This window comes from Aquarana catesbeiana, linkage group LG06 (genome assembly GCF_042186555.1).
Source record: "Aquarana catesbeiana isolate 2022-GZ linkage group LG06, ASM4218655v1, whole genome shotgun sequence".
Lineage (NCBI taxonomy): Eukaryota > Metazoa > Chordata > Amphibia > Anura > Ranidae > Aquarana > Aquarana catesbeiana.
Genome location: NC_133329.1, coordinates 409,431,715 through 409,449,485, shown reverse-complemented (window position 1 = coordinate 409,449,485; position 17,771 = coordinate 409,431,715). Strand labels below are relative to the sequence as shown.

General features: G+C 45.5%; 1 protein-coding gene across 1 annotated transcript in view; it reads left to right on the top strand.

The window, feature by feature from the left end:
- Positions 1-17,771, top strand: part of LOC141147272 (solute carrier family 15 member 2-like) — a 65,389-nt gene that overhangs the window by 24,188 nt on the left and 23,430 nt on the right. Inside the window, exons 9-12 of the mRNA XM_073634479.1 lie at positions 8,733-8,819; positions 9,673-9,762; positions 11,462-11,506; positions 11,747-11,779. Coding sequence (XP_073490580.1) covers positions 8,733-8,819; positions 9,673-9,762; positions 11,462-11,506; positions 11,747-11,779 — 255 coding nt within the window. The remainder of the gene's footprint in view (positions 1-8,732; positions 8,820-9,672; positions 9,763-11,461; positions 11,507-11,746; positions 11,780-17,771) is intronic.

Sequence of the window (17,771 nt, the reverse complement as noted above, 5' to 3'; positions counted from 1 at the left end):
TGGGCCATTCGATTCTTTCAGCTTGCTGGTCCTTAAGCAGAACGAGATCTCCAACTTGTATGTTAGGGTTCAGCCGTTGCCATTTCCTGCGTCCTTGCAGAGTAGAAAGATACTCCATCTTCCAACGATTCCAGAAGCAGTTGGGTGTTGTACTCGCTTCACAGATTTCCTGTTTTAAAGTTTCCAGGTGGAACAGGAACAGACCCAAGCTTCTGGGTAAGAAGAGTAGCTGAGGTAAGGATAGTTGGGGTCTCTGAATCTTTGTCAGGTTCTAGAAGACTGAAGACATCAGCTGTGGTTTCTTCTGGATGACCCAGCAGGAATTCAGGACCTGTTGACCAAGAAGAATTTGCAAAGACACTTGCAGACACTGGCCTGGTGGCATGATCTGCAGGGTTAATTTTAGATTGAACATAATGCCATTGTTCAGATTTAGATGATTTCCTGATTCTCTCTACATAGACATAGAAACATTTAGTCTGGTTGTACAGTCAGGTCCATAAATATTGGGACATCAACACAATTCTAATCTTTTTGGCTCTATACACAACCACAATGGATTTGAAATGAAACAAACAAGATGTGCTTTAACTGCAGACTTTCAGCTTTAATCTGAGGGTATTTACATCCAATTCAGGTGAACGGTGTAGGAATTACAACAGTTTGTATATGTGCCTCCCACTTTTTAAGGGACCAAAAGTAATGGGACAATTGGCTGCTCAGCTGTTTCATGGCCAGGTGTGTTTTATTTCCTCATTATCCCATTTACAAGGAGCAGATAAAAGGTCCAGAGTTCATTTCAAGTGTGCTATTTGCATTTGGAATCTGTTGCTGTCAACTCTCAATATGAGATCCAAAGAGCTGTCACTATCAGTGAAGCAAGCCATCATTAGGGTGAAAAAACAAAACAAACCCATCAGAGAAATATCAAAAACATTAGGTGTGGCCAAATCAACTGTTTGGAACATCCTTAAAAAGAAAGAACGCACCGGGGAGCTCAGCAACACCAAAAGACCCGGAAGACCACGGAAAACAACTGTGGTGGATGACTGAAGATTTCTTTCCTTGGTGAAGAAAACACCCTTCACAACAGTTGGCCAGATCAAGAACACTCTCCAGGAGGTAGGTGTATGTGTGTCAAAGTCAACAATCAAGAGAAGACTTCACCAGAGTGAATACAGAGGGTTCACCACAAGATGTAAACCATTGGTGAGCCTCAAAAACAGGAAGGCCGAATTAGAGTTTGCCAAACAACATCTAAAAAAGCCTTCACAGTTCTGAAACAACATCCTATGGACAGATGTCAGATGGACAGACAGCAACATTATTTGAGGCAATCTTGTGTGGTCTGAGGTTAGCCTCAGAAAGCATACCTTGTGTCCTTTGGAGCAGGTCTATGGCTTCTTCGTCTGTAGGTAAAGATTTAAGCCCGTCGTCCACATAGAAGTCTCTCTCAATGAAGTGTCGAGCATCCATGCCATACTCCTTTTCTCCGTCAAGGGCAGTCCTTCGTAAATCGTATGTTGCAACAGCGGGTGAGGGACTATTTTGGGTACTGACATTTATAGGTAAAGTTGATCCAGGGAAAATCCGATTGCCTCTCTGGGATCAGGAAGGAATTTTTTCCCCTGCTGTAGCAAATTGGAGCATGCTCTGCTGGGGTTTTTTGCCTTCCTCTGGATCAACTGTGGGTATAGTATTGGGTATATTGGATTGTACGTTTTTTTTTTTTTTTTTTTTTTTTTTTTTTTTATGGTTGGACTGGATGGACTTGTGTCTTTTTTCAACCTGACTAACTATGTAACTATGTAACTATTTACGAAAACATGTACCTTCATGCGGTATTCAATCATCTCAATGTCCATGTTGTTGTCACGGTGCCCCAGAAACCTTAGGAGGTTCCTATGGTCTTCATGCACAGTGAAGCAATGAAACATTTGTTCAATGTCAGCAGTTATGGCAACTGGCTCTCTTCTAAACCTCATAAGTACACCTACAAGGTTGTTGATTAGGTTCAGACCAGTGAGAAGAACATTGTTCAGGGATACGCCTTGATGCTTGGCACTGGAGTCAAATACTACCCTGATTTGCTTTGGCTTATGTGGATGATACACTCCGAAGAAAGGCAGGTACCAGCACTCATCGTGTCTTTGAAGTGGTGGAGCTGGTTTGGCGTGATCATTGTCAAAGATCCTTTTCATAAAGGCGGTGAAATGGTCCTTCATTTCAGGCCTGTTCTTTAGTGTTCGCTGAAGTGAGTTGAATCTGGATAGAGCCTGTTCACGATTGGTTGGGAGTTTAACCCTTGCAGCACAAAGAGGTAATGGTGCAACCCAGCTGTTAGACTCATCCTGAAAGAATTCTTTGTCCATTATTTTGATGAACTCTCTGTCTTCGACTGACAAGGCTATTTTGTTGTCATCACTTGTAGTACAAAACACTGTGGTACCTAGGTTGTCATAACAAAGGTTAGGAGGGACATCAGGTACTTGGATAATGTCAAGATGTTTCCCTTTTACTTCATAATGGCAAGGGCACTGTTTGAAGTGGGATGCACATCTGTTTCCTAACATGTAAGTTTTGAAGGAGTGGATCTCGGATGACGTACGCATTCTATCCAAGCATATGTCAACCACGATTACCCAGCCCAGATCAAGTTTTTGCGCGTAAGGGGCATCATCAGGTCCATTGCACTGCTTGCATACTTTGTGTACTCTGAGAATGTCTCTTCCTAGCAAGATCAAGATTTCAGCATTCATGTCCATTACAGGAATTTCATTCACAAGGTGCCTCAAGTGAGGATGGTGATATGCAGCCTCTGGAGTAGGAATCTCTTTCCTTTCATCTGGTATCTGGTCACACTCGACTAATGTTGGTAGGGGGTATGCCCTCCTCCTTATTGATATAAGAGACCATGAACCCATTGGACCTTCTGCCGAAGGTCTCTTCACGACCAGAACAAGTTCTGATAGTACACGGTGATGCGTGCCCCTCTATCCCAAAGATCTCAAAGAATTTAGGCTTATCCAGGGAACTGTTGCTCTGTTCATCTGTTATGGCATACATCCTAATAGCTTCCTTAGGTTGATCCTTTGGGTATATCTTGACTAGGCATATCTTAGCACAGCATTTGTGATCTAAGCCTTCTCCACAGACTTCTGTGCATGAAGAAGAAACGTTAGCTGTAGCTGGAGCATGACCTTGTTGCTCCCCGCCATGACTTGAGACAGGGCTGGCGGTAGGAGCAGGGCTGTGTTTTGGCCTAGGCCGACAAGGCCTAGGCCTAAGGCGGCACTTTGCGGGGGGCGGCAAAAAAAGCCGCCCCCCCGTATGAGAGAAAGTCCCCCCACCCGATTCCCGGCTCCCGCGGCCGCCCCCCGCACACATGCAGCCCATGGCGGCCGCCTTGCTGTAGCGAGCGGCACTGCTGTGTATGAGCGTGCTTGGCAGAGGGTGGAGGGGCGTGTGTATGGGCGTGCTTAGCAGAGCTCACGCCCCTCCACCCTCTGACAAGCACGCCCATACACAGCAGCGCCGCTCGCTACAGCAAGGCAGCCGCCGTGGGCTGCATGTGTGCGGGGGGCGGCCGCGGGAGCCAGGAATCAGAAAGACGGGTGGGGGGACTTCCTCTCATGCGGGGGGGCGGCATGTGACTCATGCCCCCATAAGCGGCCGATGACTGGCGGAGGTGGAGCCTTATGCTCCGCCTACCCTCCTCCACACTGCTTGACCCTTCTCCTCGGCACTGGGGCAGGGTCTGGCAGTGACGTCAGGAAGAGAGAGAGAGGCACAAGGGAACCCCAAAGAACAGCAGGTAAAGTTATTGAATAAATCAATTGATGGGCACAGTGACAGCGTTTGATGGGGCACAATGGCTGCGTTTTAAAGGCACAGTGGCTGCAATTGATGGACACAGTGACTGCAATTGATGGGCACAGTGACAGCGTTTGGTGGGGCACAATGGCTGCATTTGATGGCACAGTGGCTGCAAATGATGGGCACAGTGGTTGCATTTGGTGGGCACAGTGGCTGCATTTGGTGGGCACAGTGGCTGCGTTTGGTGGGCACAGTGGCTGCATTTGATGGGGCACAGTGGCTGCGTTTGGTGGGCACAGTAGCTGCATTTGATGGCACAGTGGCTGCAATTGATGGGCACAGTGGCTGCGTTTGGTGGGCACAGTGGCTGCATTTAATGGGGCACAGTGGCTGCGTTTGGTGGGCACAGTTGCTGCGTTTGATGGCACAGTGGCTGCAATTGATGGGCACAGTGGCTGCGTTTGGTGGGCACAGTGGCTGCGTTTGGTGGGCACAGTGGCTGCGTTTGGTGGGCACAGTGGCTGCATTTGATGGCACAGTGGCTGCAATTGATGGGTACAGTGGCTGCAATTGATGGGCACAGTGTCTGCGTTTGGTGGGCACAGTGTCTGCGTTTGGTGGGCACAGTGTCTGCGTTTGGTGGGCACAGTGGCTGTGTTTGGTGGGCACAGTGGCTGCGTTTGGTGGGCACAGTGTCTGCGTTTGATGGGGCACAGTGGCTGCAATTGATGGGCACAGTGGTTGCGTTTGGTGGGAATAGTGGCTGCGTTTGATGGAACAGTGGCTGCATTTGATGGGGCACAGTGAGGCTGCAATTGATGTCTTTTTTTTTGAATTTCTTAGTTTGTTTGCACCCCCCCAAAAATTTTGAGCACCAGCCGCCACTGGCATGTGCAAAGTGCTCCATGCATGCTAAAATCAATGCAAACCCTTTAAACAGTCCACATTTAGTTGCAGTCTCCAGGGAGTGGGGAAGGGTACCTGTCAAAAACAGGTACCTGTTCCCCCCTCCCCCCTGAAAGGTGCCAAATGAGCCTAAAAAGAGGAAGGGGTGTGGTTTACAGATGATAGGGTGGGTCTTAAACAGGAAGGGGTGTGGCCTTGGCAGCAAGGGGTGGGTCATATTTAAATTAGGGGGGTGCATGAGTTTAGTCAGGCCTAGGGCAGCACAAAACCTAAATACACCACTGGGTAGGAGGCTGCCGTGAATTGTCTAAGGGTGGGCCCAGATGCATAGCTGTAACATGTCTGTCGCTACTGCATTCTGTGCACTTAATGACAACTTTACAGTCTTTAGCAAAATGTCCATAACAAGCACAGCACCTATAGCATATTCCAAGTTTCTAAAGAATCTCCCTGCGCTCTTGTAACGTCTTTGCCCTAAGCACACGACATTTCTTTAGGGGGTGAGGCTTCTTGTGAATAGGGCACTGACAATTAGGGTCTTTATCTCTGTCACCCTAATCGCTCTGGTGAGCAGGAGAGGATACGGGTGGTGAGATGTCTGTCCTTTTAACAGATATTGCTCTATTAAAGTCTCTACGTTTAGCTGCTATGTTATCATACCTTGATGAAGATGATGATGATGAAGCAGGTAAGTTGGGTTCAATGAAGCTGAAGCTGGGATCGTTTCTCATCTAGGCTTGATCATTGATGAACCTGCAAAAATTTGCGAATGGAGGAAAAGATACGTTATAGTCTCTTTTGTACCTTGAGCCCTGTTGTGCCCATTTCTCTTGCAGGCCGTATGGCAGTTTAGACACCACTGGATTGACACCATGAGCAGTGTCCAGGAAGCTTAGTCCAGGTAGACGCGGGTCTGTCTTTGCCAACTCCAGCTCCTTGAGAAGATCATTTAGATCTTGGAGCTTGCGATAGTCTTTGTTCCCTATTTCTGGGAAGTTCTGCAGTCTCTTGAATAGAGCGCTTTCTATGGCTTCAGAGCTACCAAAGGGTTGCTCAATTCTTGCCCATGCAGCTACAAGACCTGCATCTGGGTGGTCAACATGCACTGTTCTCAGTCTTTTAACACGATCTGCAGATTCTGGCCCCAGCCACTTTATGAGCAAATCAAGTTCCTCCTTGGTAGTAAGGTTCAAATCAGCAATGGCAGCTTTGAAGGTTGATCTCCAGGCCCTGTAGCTCTCCAGACAGTCGTCAAACCTTGGGAGGGTAGTGTTAATGAGCTCACGGCGTACCATATATCTGGCAAAGTCATTTAAGTCTGGTCTCTCACTCTCTGGTGCCAAAGTAACTTGTGGAACCCCTCGGGTATGAAAGTTCTCTGGTGAAGTAGGCTGAGGTTTGCCAGGATGAAATGATGTTGCAAGAGTGTTTAACTGTGGTGTAGTCCCTAAGGCTTGTGCTCACTGTGGCTTGAGCTGCGGCTTGTCACTGGAAGTCACCTTGTCAGCAAGAGGTGATGCGGTTTGCTGCATAGATGCATTTGTGTTGTAGACTTGAAGAGGCTCAGGCATTTGGAGCTGAGAGGTCTCTGTGTTGAGAGTCAGAACAGTGTTGTTAGTAAGATGTACAGGAGATAACTCTGTATCATTTCAAACATTATGCTTTAGTACATATTCACTGGTGCGTTCAACTGGGTCTTGCGATTCCGCTGGGATGGACCAGTCTGAGTTAGCACTTTCTCCCATCGCTTGTTCGATAACTCTCTGCCTTGCTAGGGCAGCTTCTACTTCCTTTTCCATTTGCAGAAGCTTTAATTGGGAATCTGCCTCTGCTTGTTGAGCTTTCATCTTTGCCTTTTGTGTTTCTATTTCTGCTTGTTGAGCTTTCATCTTTGCCTCTATTTCTGCTTGTTGAGCTTTCATCTTTGCCTCTATTTCTGCTTCTTGAACTTCCATCTTTGCCTTTTGTGTCTTTAATTGGGAATCTGCCTCTGCTTGTTGAGCTTCCATCTTTGCCTTTTGAGTTTCTATTTCTGCTTCCTTTCTGGTAAAGGAGCTTCGCACTTTATTTGCTTCCAGACTTGCACGGGCCTCTATTAGCTTGTCGCTTAATGTTGAACTTCTGGAGCGAGAGGATCTAGAAGAACGTGCAGTGTGCTTGGTTGATGTGGATCTGTGAGATCTGGTCTCCTGCAGTTGAGCAATGCGGAGTTCTGCCTTACACTGTGCTTTTTGCACTAAGAGATCCCTTTGTTGGTTTAGTGCATCAGCCCTGGTCAGTTCTGCTGAATTACAGTCCTGCAAGAAAGCTGTGTAATTTGCAAACAGCCGCTGGTAGCATTTGTACGCGGCAGATAAGCAATCTATAGAGTCTCTTCGTTCAGCTGGTTGATCATTAAAGTGTGACAAAACTGACATGCAGTGTGAAGTTCTGTCCCATAAGTCTGACAGGTTGCTGGAGAATTCATCTCTAGTGGTTTCATAGTTTTCTCTAAGTTTCTGTGTAGGGTTTATTGTACGTTTGGGTCTTACACTCTGTTTGGCAATATCTACAGAATCTTCTCCCTGTACATCTGCGGGTTGAGAGGCATGATGAATCTGCGTTGGTTCAGCCAAAAAGGGTGCTCAGAGTCTTGTCTAGACATTTTTCACGTTTTTGCAAGAAATAGTACTGTCTCTTTAAGAAGACGAACAGCAGCTTAGATAGGTGGGGTAACACAGTTTAATGTAGAGAAACAGTTTTTAACATTCACATGAAGTGCAGTAAACTTGTGCGACCATGTGCTTCACAAGATGGCGGATGGCACTGAGCTCGATTGCAGATCAGGCGCACACATACACACAGCAGGCTGGGGGAATTCTATACATCTTTTGACTATTCTGACTCCGATTGTTGTGAAGCGATTTATCCCTTGTAAGACCTCTATGCCTGGCCCGTATAAGATATAATCACTGAGGACAATCCTCATCAGATAGTTTGAACTCACCAAAATTCCATCCACAAAGGTGCTTTTATTCTGAACATTAGGTTACAGCAGATGACAGGATACAAACAGATGAATAGGTTGTAGTATTTATGCGGTCTGTAGCTTACAATGCAGAATACATGTGCCCTGTTACATGTGGCTTGTAGCTGCATCCATGACACAGGAAGTACAAAAACAGGAAGAAGGGTGGAGCATTACATACAAAGGAAGTGTGTCATAACATCAGGGAAAAAGAACATAAGAAAACAAGTGAATTACAACAAAAGGTCACTAGATGGCAGCATGTGAACTAAATATAAACATCCATAGAAAATGGTTATCAATTCTATGCCCCGTTGGGGCAGCACAATGGGCACAGCAGGTGTACAGACCCGGGAACTTAGCACAGGGATGGTGGGAACCCCTCATAATCTGCAAAGAAGGTGTACAGACCCAGGAACTCAGCACAGGGATGGTGGGAACTCCTCATAATGGGCACAGCAGGTGTACAGACCCAGGAACTCAGCACAGAGATGGTGGGAACTCCTCATAATGGGCACAGCGGGTGTACAGACCCGGGAACTCAGCACAGGGATGGTGGGAACTCCTCATAATGGGCACAGTGGGTGTACAGACCCGGGAACTCAGCACAGGGATGTTGGGAACCCCTCATAATGGGTACAGCAGGTGCAAACCTGGGAACTTAATGCAGGAATGATAGGATCCCCTCATAATAATCCAGAAACTCAGAGAATGGATGGTAAGAAGGAACCCCTAACAATGGGAAGAACAGGTGTGCAGAGCCAATGCCACCGTTTCTTGCTAATTTATGGTCTAGCTGTCATTTCTGTAAGTCCTCTACTGGTAAGTGGGTGGTATGGGTCTCTGTTCACTCTCCCTTGCACAATATATTTCAGTTCTTTTGAGCTGGACCCCCTTTCCCCATGATTTGGCCACAAGCAGGTTCAGGGAGTCATGCCCTCCTCTTACCTCCAGAGTGAGAGGAATCCAATTCATCTCCATGCTTTATCTTTCTCGTCTTTAGTTCGCCATCAAAAACCGCTGGAGGCATCGCTTTAAGCAATTCCCCAAGCGGGGGCACTGGCTGGACTGGGCCTCTGAGAACTATTCGGTAAGTGTGAGCGTCTTCTGCCTGCTCATAGGTCACCTCAATGTCCTTTCTCTGTTTCGTGACATCAGTTTGGTCCGTGTTTAATATAAAAAAAGTATTGTCAGGGCACAGGGCCAATCATGCTAAATTCCAACTTTTGAAGGCTTTTGCGTGTCAACCAGGGTGTCCCTGGGGGTCCCCGGAGAAATCTAGAAAGTATGTCAAAAGAACACCACAAATCTAAAACGTGTTCGTGACAGGAGGTCAAAGGATGAACCTAACGTGTTTTGAGAGCTCAGAAGGCCCCCTTCTTCAGGGTTCATTCTTGCTCTTATAGAGCTCTGAGCCCCTGGAAAACATGTTGGTTTCTTCCTTTGACCTCCTGTCATGAACTCTTTCTAGGTTTGAGGTCCTCTCATACTTTTACATATTTATTTGGCTCATGGTAGACATAGGCACAAGTGACCCCCATCTCCACCATGGTCACATTCCTTGTATCAAAGCCGCACTCTATTATTTCAAGAAGAAGTTTGTTAGTTTATCTAAATCTGCTAGTACATTGAACCGTGAGCGTTTTTTCCCAGTTCTCCGATATTAAAAGCCTAGCAGAAGTGCTGAACCTTCTCCACTGTCAGATATGTCTTCTTATATAAGCCAACAATTTTCAGGGGCCCCTATTCAAGGATGTCAAGTTATATTAGCAGAAGATTCCTCAACAATATGGTCACTAATTATATAAAAACGTGATACAAAATATCCTTCATAACTGCCATCACATACTCCATGCAATCTGTAATTAAGTTATTCTCGGCCTGCTTCTCTGAGCTTTGATTGATTTTCTCCCGGTTACAATGTACAATTTTTTTTTTTTCAGAAAAAACTCATCACAGAAGTGAAAATGGTGACCAAAGTCCTCTTTTTGTACATCCCCTTCCCGATGTTCTGGGCTCTCTACGACCAGCAGGTAATTCTCAGGTCCAAAACATATGGAACACAAATTCCAATCATGTAAATATACACTCACCAGCCACTTTATTAGGTCCCCCTTGCTAGTAGCGGGTTGGACCCCCTTTTGCCTTCATTCTTGGTGGTGTAGATACAACAAGGTGTTGAAAACGTTCCTCAGAGATTTTGCTCCATAGTGACATGATAACATCACTCGATTGCTGCAGATTTGTCGGCTGCACATCCATGATGCCAATCTCCCGTTCCACTACATCTCAAAGTTCCTCTATTGGATGAGATGTGGTGAGTGTGGAGGCCATTGGAGTACAGGGACCTCATTGTCCAGTGGTGAGATGATTGGAGCTTTGGGACATGGTGCATTATCCTGCTAGAAGGAGCCATCAGAAGATGGGGACACTGTAGTCATAAAGGGATGGACATGGTCAGCAACAATACTCAGGTAGTACGTGGCATTTAAACGATGCTCAATTGGTACTAAGGGGCCCAAAGTGTGCCAAGAAAATATACCCCCCACCATTACACCCCCACCACCAACCTGAACCGGTGATACAAGGCAGAATGGATCCATGCGGCAAATTCTGACCCCACCATCTGAATGTCGCAGCTGAAATCCAGACTCATCAGACCAGGCAGCGTTTTTACAACCTTCTATTGTCCAATTGTAGTCTCAGTTTCCTGTTCTTAGCTGACAGGAGTGCCACCCGGTGTGGTCTTCTGCTGCTGGAGAAGATAGAGATCTTGTGTTCCTGCTAAGCAGAAACACTGAACTCTGTCTTCACCCAGTCACCATCCCCCCCACACACAGTTAGCAAGCACCACCTAGGGGCACACTTAACCCTTTGGTCGCCCCTGATGTTAACCCCCTTCCCTGCCAGTGTCATTAGTACAGTGACAGTGTATATTTTAAGCACTGATCACTGCAATAATGTCACTGGTTCCCGAAAAAAGTGTCAAAAGTGTCAGTTAGGTGTCCGATTTGTCCGCCGCAATGTCGCGGTCCTGCTAAAAATCGCTGATCGCTGCCATTACTAGTAGAAAAAATAAATAAATAAAAATGCCATAAAAATATCCCATGGTTTGTAGACACAATAACTTTTGCGCAAACAAGTCAATATACGCTTATTGGGATTTTTTTTTTTGCCAAAAGCATGTAGCAGAATACATATTGGAATAAAGAATTTATGAAGAAATTCAATTTTTTACATCTTTTTATTGAATATGTTTTATAGCAGAAAGTAAAAAATATAGTTTTTTTTTTTCAAAATTGTCGCTCTTATTTTGTTTATAGCGCAAAAAATAAACACAGCAGAGGTGATCAAATACCACCAAAAGAAAGCTCTATTTGTGGGAAAAAAAGGCATCAATTTTATTTGAGTACAGTGCCGCACGACTGCGCAATTGTCAGTTAAAGTAACACACCCGTATCACAAAAAATGGCCTGGTCATGAAGGGGGGTAAAACATTCCGGGGCTGAAGTGGTTAAAGGGACGAGGTGGCAACCCTACTGTGCATTCATCACACGGGGACGTCACCTGAGTTGGGGGACATTTAGGGTCCCGTCACCTGTCATTTCCAATCACAGATCAGGTCGCTCCTTAGATTTATAGACATCCTGGCAGCAGTCCACACCCCCGAGGAGCTTCCAATCTACAATTTAGACCAGAGACAATTAACCTCCCATATCTGTTACTCTTCAGGGATCGCGATGGACTCTTCAGGCTACAAGAATGAACGCCGATTTCGTAAGTGAAGATTTATTTTCACAGTTCAGTCCCTGTATCCAGATTGTGACCCCCGTATTCACATTCATTCGCTAAACCACCATTTCCACCCTTGTCTGAGAATTCGTTAGACAATTGCGTTTTCAAGATAGTGTAACATTGAAACATTTGTATCCCCCTCCCCAGCCCCCAACCCCCCCCCCATCCCCCAATATCACCTGTGAATGCTGATTAATTATTTATTATCAATTCTGTTTACAGACTGCATTTGTCATTCAGCCGGACCAGATACAGGTATGGAACAGTCATTGTACTTTTATCACTGTGTTACTCACCTGGCAGTTAATGTTTTAAAAGAATAATAAGTCAAAGAAAGAGACAAACAAAAATCATTCAGAGTCACAGAGCTTTAATTGTTCAGCTGGTAACAATAAGAAGAACAAAAGGACACACCAACACGTTTCAAGGGCCACAACCTCTTCATCAGGGCTCAGTAAAATGGCATAAACATCATTATACAGGATGTAGATAGCACCAACAGTTTGCGCAGCACCCTATAATATAAAGGGAGACGGTACAGTTACAATACAATAAAATACAGAAGGATTAGGAGGGCTCTGATCATGGAGCTTACAATCTAAAGTCAGGAGGAGGTGGTACAAAAGGTAATAGTTGTGGGGGATAAGCTGATGGAGGTAACCAAAGTACATTTTTCGGTTAGAGGTGGGGTAGTTTTCAGGGATCACCTAAAGGCAGGCAGGGTAGGAGATAACCAGACAGATTGGGTAGGGAGATCCAGAGGATGGGAGAGGCTATGAAGAAGTCCTGGAGGAGGGCAAAGGAGGAGGTAACAAGGGGACCAGAGAGCAAGAGGACCTGGGAAGAGCGGGGTGGACAATTTGGGCGATATGTGGGGATGAGGTGGGTGTTGTAGCTCTGGGGAGAGTTGTAGGTGGCTTTGTAGGTTGTTCTTAGTATTCTGAGTTGTATATGTTGAGCTAAGGGAAGCCAGTGGAGGGATTGGCAAAGAGGAGCAGCAGTTATAGATTGATTATTAAGGTTAGTAGCAGCTTTCACTAAAGATTGAAGAGGGGACAGTCTGTATAGAGGTTGGCCAGTAAGAAGAGAGTTGCAGTAGTCAAGGTGGGAGGTAATAAGTTGTTTAGTTGGTGTTGTTAGTTAAAAAGGAGCAAATTCTGGAAATGTTACAGAAGTTGAGGTGACAAGATTTAGCCAGTGATTAAGTTTGAGGAAGTGGTTTAACCTTAAACTACATAGAGGGTTCACTACTGTGAGAGCGGTAAGGATGTGGAACTCCCTTCCACAAGCAGTGGTATCAGCAGGGAGTGTCGATAGTTTCAAAAGAAAATTAGATGGGTATCTTAACAATCGCAACATAAAGGGATATGGGATTTATTAATGACATAAACTCACTAACACACACACACACCACAGGTTGAACTGGATGGACTGGTGTCTTTATTAAACTTTACCAACTATGTAAATATGGTGTGACATCCATACTGATATGTTGCTCAGTTACTTTGTGATACGTGAGGAGATCAAGGGGGTGAGCTGGGGAGTAGAGAGGCAGATCTGGGTGCCGTTGGTGTAGAGGTGGTATTGGAAGCCATAGTATGTTGGTGTAAAGGTGGTATTAGAAGGCATTGGATATCAATGTAGAGGTGGTATTGGAAGTCATGGGATGTAGGTGTAGAGGTGGTATTAGAAGGCATTGGATATCAATGTAGAGGTGGTATTGGAAGTCATGGGATGTAGGTGTAGAGGTGGTATTGGAAGCAATGGGATGTCAGTGTAGAGGTGGTATTGGAAGCCATGGGATGTCCGTGTAGAGGTGGTATTGGAAGGCATTGGATATCAATGTAGAGGTGGTATTGGAAGTCATGGGATGTAGGTGTACAGGTGGTATTGGAAGCAATGGGATGTTGGTGTAGAGGTGGTATTGGAAGCCATTTGGTGTCGGCTTAGAGGTGGTATTGGGAGCCATGGGATGTCCGTGTAGAGGTTGTATTGGAAGCCATGGGATGTTGGGGTAGAGGAGATATTGGAAGCCATTGGGTGTCTGCATAGAGGTGGTATTGGAAGCCATGGGATGTTAGTGTAGAGGTCGTATTGGATGCCATGGGATGTCCGTGTAGAGGTTGTATTGGAAGCCATGGGATGTTGGAGTAGAGGTGGTATTGGAAGCCATTGGGTGTCTGCATAGAGGTGGTATTGGAAGCCATGGGATGTTAGTGTAGAGGTCGTATTGGATGCCATGGGATGTCGGTGTAGAGGTTGTATTGGAAGCCATGGTATGTTGGTGTAGAGGTGGTATTGGGAGCCATGGGATGGCCGTGTAGAGGTCATATTGGATGCCATGGGTTGTCAGTGTAGAGGTCGTATTAGATGCCATGGAATGGCTGTGTAGAGGTCATATTGAATGACATGGGATGTCAGTGTAGAGGTTGTATTAGAAGCCATGGGATGTCGGTGTTTAGGTAGTATTGGTAGCCATGGGATATTGGTGTAGAGGTGGTATTTGTAGCCATGGGATGCTGGTGTAGAGGTGGTGTTGGAAGTCATGGGATGTTGGTGTAGAGGTCATATTGGAAGCCATGGGAGGTTATCAAATGGCCCAAGGAAGAGTTGTATTGAGAGAATAGAAGGGGCCCAAGGACAGAGCCTTGGAAATACTCTGAATCAGGCTGCTCTTTTACAAAGGGTATTGTAAACCCAGTGGCGTAGCGTGGGTTGTCAGCACCCGGGGCAAGGCAAGTAATTTGCGCCCCCCCCCCCCCCCCTAACCTATGGACTTTTATCACTCCCCGAGTCCCTTCAAATACAATAGTACTGACCTACCTGATTCCTATACTGACCATTACACACTACACTGACCACTATACTATACTGTCCACTACACTAAGAACTACACTGACCACTACACTACACTGACCACTACACTACACTGACCACTACACTATGCTGTCCACTACACTAAGAACTACACTGACCACTATACTGTCCACTACACTGAGAACTACACTGTCCACTACACTATACAATACTGACCACTATACTACACTGACCACTATACTGTCCACTACACTGAGAACTACACTGACCACTACACTAACCACTATACTATACTGACCACTACACTGAGAACTACACTACATTGACCACTATACTGTCTACTACACTACACTGACCACAATACTACACTGACCACTATACTACACTGTCCACTATACTACACTGTCCACTACACTGTACTGACCCTTATACTACACTGTCCACTACACTATACTGACCACAATACTACACTGACCACAATACTACACTGACCACTACACTGTACTGACCACTACACTGTACTGACCACTACACTAAGAACTACACTGACCACTATACTGTCCACTACACTAACCACTATACTGACCACTACACTGAGAACTACACTGTCCACTACACTATACAATACTGACCACTATACTACACTGACCACTATACTGTCCACTACACTACACTGACCACTATACTGACCACTACACTGTCCACTATACTATACTGACCACTACACTGAGAACTACACTACATTGACCACTATACTGTCTACTACACTACACTGACCACTATACTACACTGTCCACTATACTACACTGTCCACTACACTACACTGTCCACTATACTGACCACAATACTACACTGACCACTATACTACACTGACCACTACACTGTACTGACCACTACACTGTACTGACCACTACACTACACTGACCACAATACTACACCGACCACAGTACTACACTGTCCACTACACTGTACTGACCACTATACTACACTGACCACAATACTACACTGACCACAATACTACACTGTCCACTACACTGTACTGACCACTACACTACACTGTCCACTACACTATACTGACCACAATACTACACTGACCACAATACTACACTGTCCACTACACTGTACTGACCACTACACTACACTGTCCACTACACTATACTGACCACAATACTACACTGACCACTACACTATACTGACCACAATACTACACTGACCACTACACTGTACTGACCACTACACTGACCACAATATTACACTGTCCACTACACTGTACTGACCACTACACTACACTGTCCACTACACTACACTGTCCACTACACTATACTGACCACTACACTACACTGACCACTACACTACACTGACCACTACACTACACTGTCCACTACACTGTCCACTACACTATACTGACCACAATACTACACTGTCCACTACACTGTACTGACCACTATACTACACTGACCACTACACTGTACTGACCACTACACTGACCACTATACTACACTGACCACTACACTGACCACAATACTACACTGTCCACTACACTGTACTGTCCACTACACTACACTGTCCACTACACTACACTGTCCACTACACTGACCACTGCACTACACTGACCACTACACTACACTGACCACTACACTACACTGTCCACTACACTATACTGACCACAATACTACACTGTCCACTAGACTGTACTGACCACTACACTACACTGACCACTACACTACACTGACCACTACACTACACTGTCCACTACACTACACTGTCCACTACACTATACTGTCCACTACACTATACTGTCCACTACACTATACTGTCCACTATACTACACTGACCACTACACTGTACTGACCACTACACTACACTGTCCACTACACTGTACTGACCACAATACTACACTGTCCACACCACTATACTGACCACTACACTATACACTATACTACACTGTCCACTACACTATACACTATACTGTCCTGCCTAGTCTTCCTATACTGACACTACATATACGGCGCCTGTCTCTTCTCTCCCCCCCCCGTTTATCTATTTCTTACCTTATTGTGTTGCCTCGGTCTGGAGGATGAGAAGACATCTGCCCCGGCGCTCACACTCTCGTCTCCCCTGCGCTCCGGCCGCCATATTCATTTTTCCCGGCGCACTGTGATTGGGCGAATGGGGGTCATGTGCGGAGGCGGGACTTCAGGAGCGACTGTGATCGCGGATAGGCCAGCCCCACGCCGCACATGACCCCCATACGCCCAATCACAGGGCGCAAAACACTAGACATGGCGGCGGAGCGCGGGGGACACAGGAAAAGAAATTAGGAGGAGGCAGCCAGTAGTGACACTACTGGCACGAAATTGCGCCCCCCTAAATTTCGCGCCCGGGGCCACGGCACCCCCCGCACCCCCCACGCAACGCCACTAACCACAGTCAGTGATGGCATTAACAGAGGAAATGGCGCGTTAAGGATTAATATCAGATATAGTACGTCCCTCTGCGTGTGGCACCTTGTTCAGTGTAAGGGGCCCATTCTGACCTCACATTATTAGTTCCTACAAGGTCAGCCCACTCTAACTATACATAATTAGAATCTCCTCTTGGGGCCATAACTTGCTGACTTCACCGCAATGTGCTTTGCTAATCAAATGTGCTTTGCTAATCAAGCATATGTGTGTGTATATATATATATATATATATATATATATATATATATATATATATATATATATGAACATCTATAACTCGCATATTACACACAATAAACCAGGTTAAATGAAAAAATGTCCAAAAAGCCAGACTGTGCAAATAAATGTCCAGAATTTGAACACTATGAATCCCACTCCAAGTGAATCCCCACCACCTTTAGAGCACAGGTAAAGGCTTACCATATATATATATATATATATATATATATATATATATATATAAATATACTCAAATTATAGAGAAGTCATAGATTGCATGATGTACTGTAACTGCAACCAATAATAGGCAGAGCACAGGCTTCTATAGAAGAACCATCAACAGGAACACCATATATCACCTATTCCTCAATTCGGCATCCTATAAACACCATGTTGGGAAAAGAAAGGAGGCCATGCGCTCCACACAGTATAAAACCCCTGATAATATAATGTATTAAAGCAAAGTAATTGCACTTACATATGTAAAGACTCAACAGCGCTGGTTATAAACGGGCGCATCGCACTCACGGGGATACTTGGGGTTGCGTGATGACATCACCGTACGTAGCTCCTTCCAACGTGTTTCGTCAGAGTTGACAACTTCTGGGGCATGGTCCATGGTTCAAGGTTTATCACAAGGAAGGCAAAAAAAACACCTTATTGAGCATGGTCCATGGGAAATAAAATTCCTTTCTGATTCCCTAAGGCAAAACAATGTACATGGAGTCAGTATGGTGCCCATGATA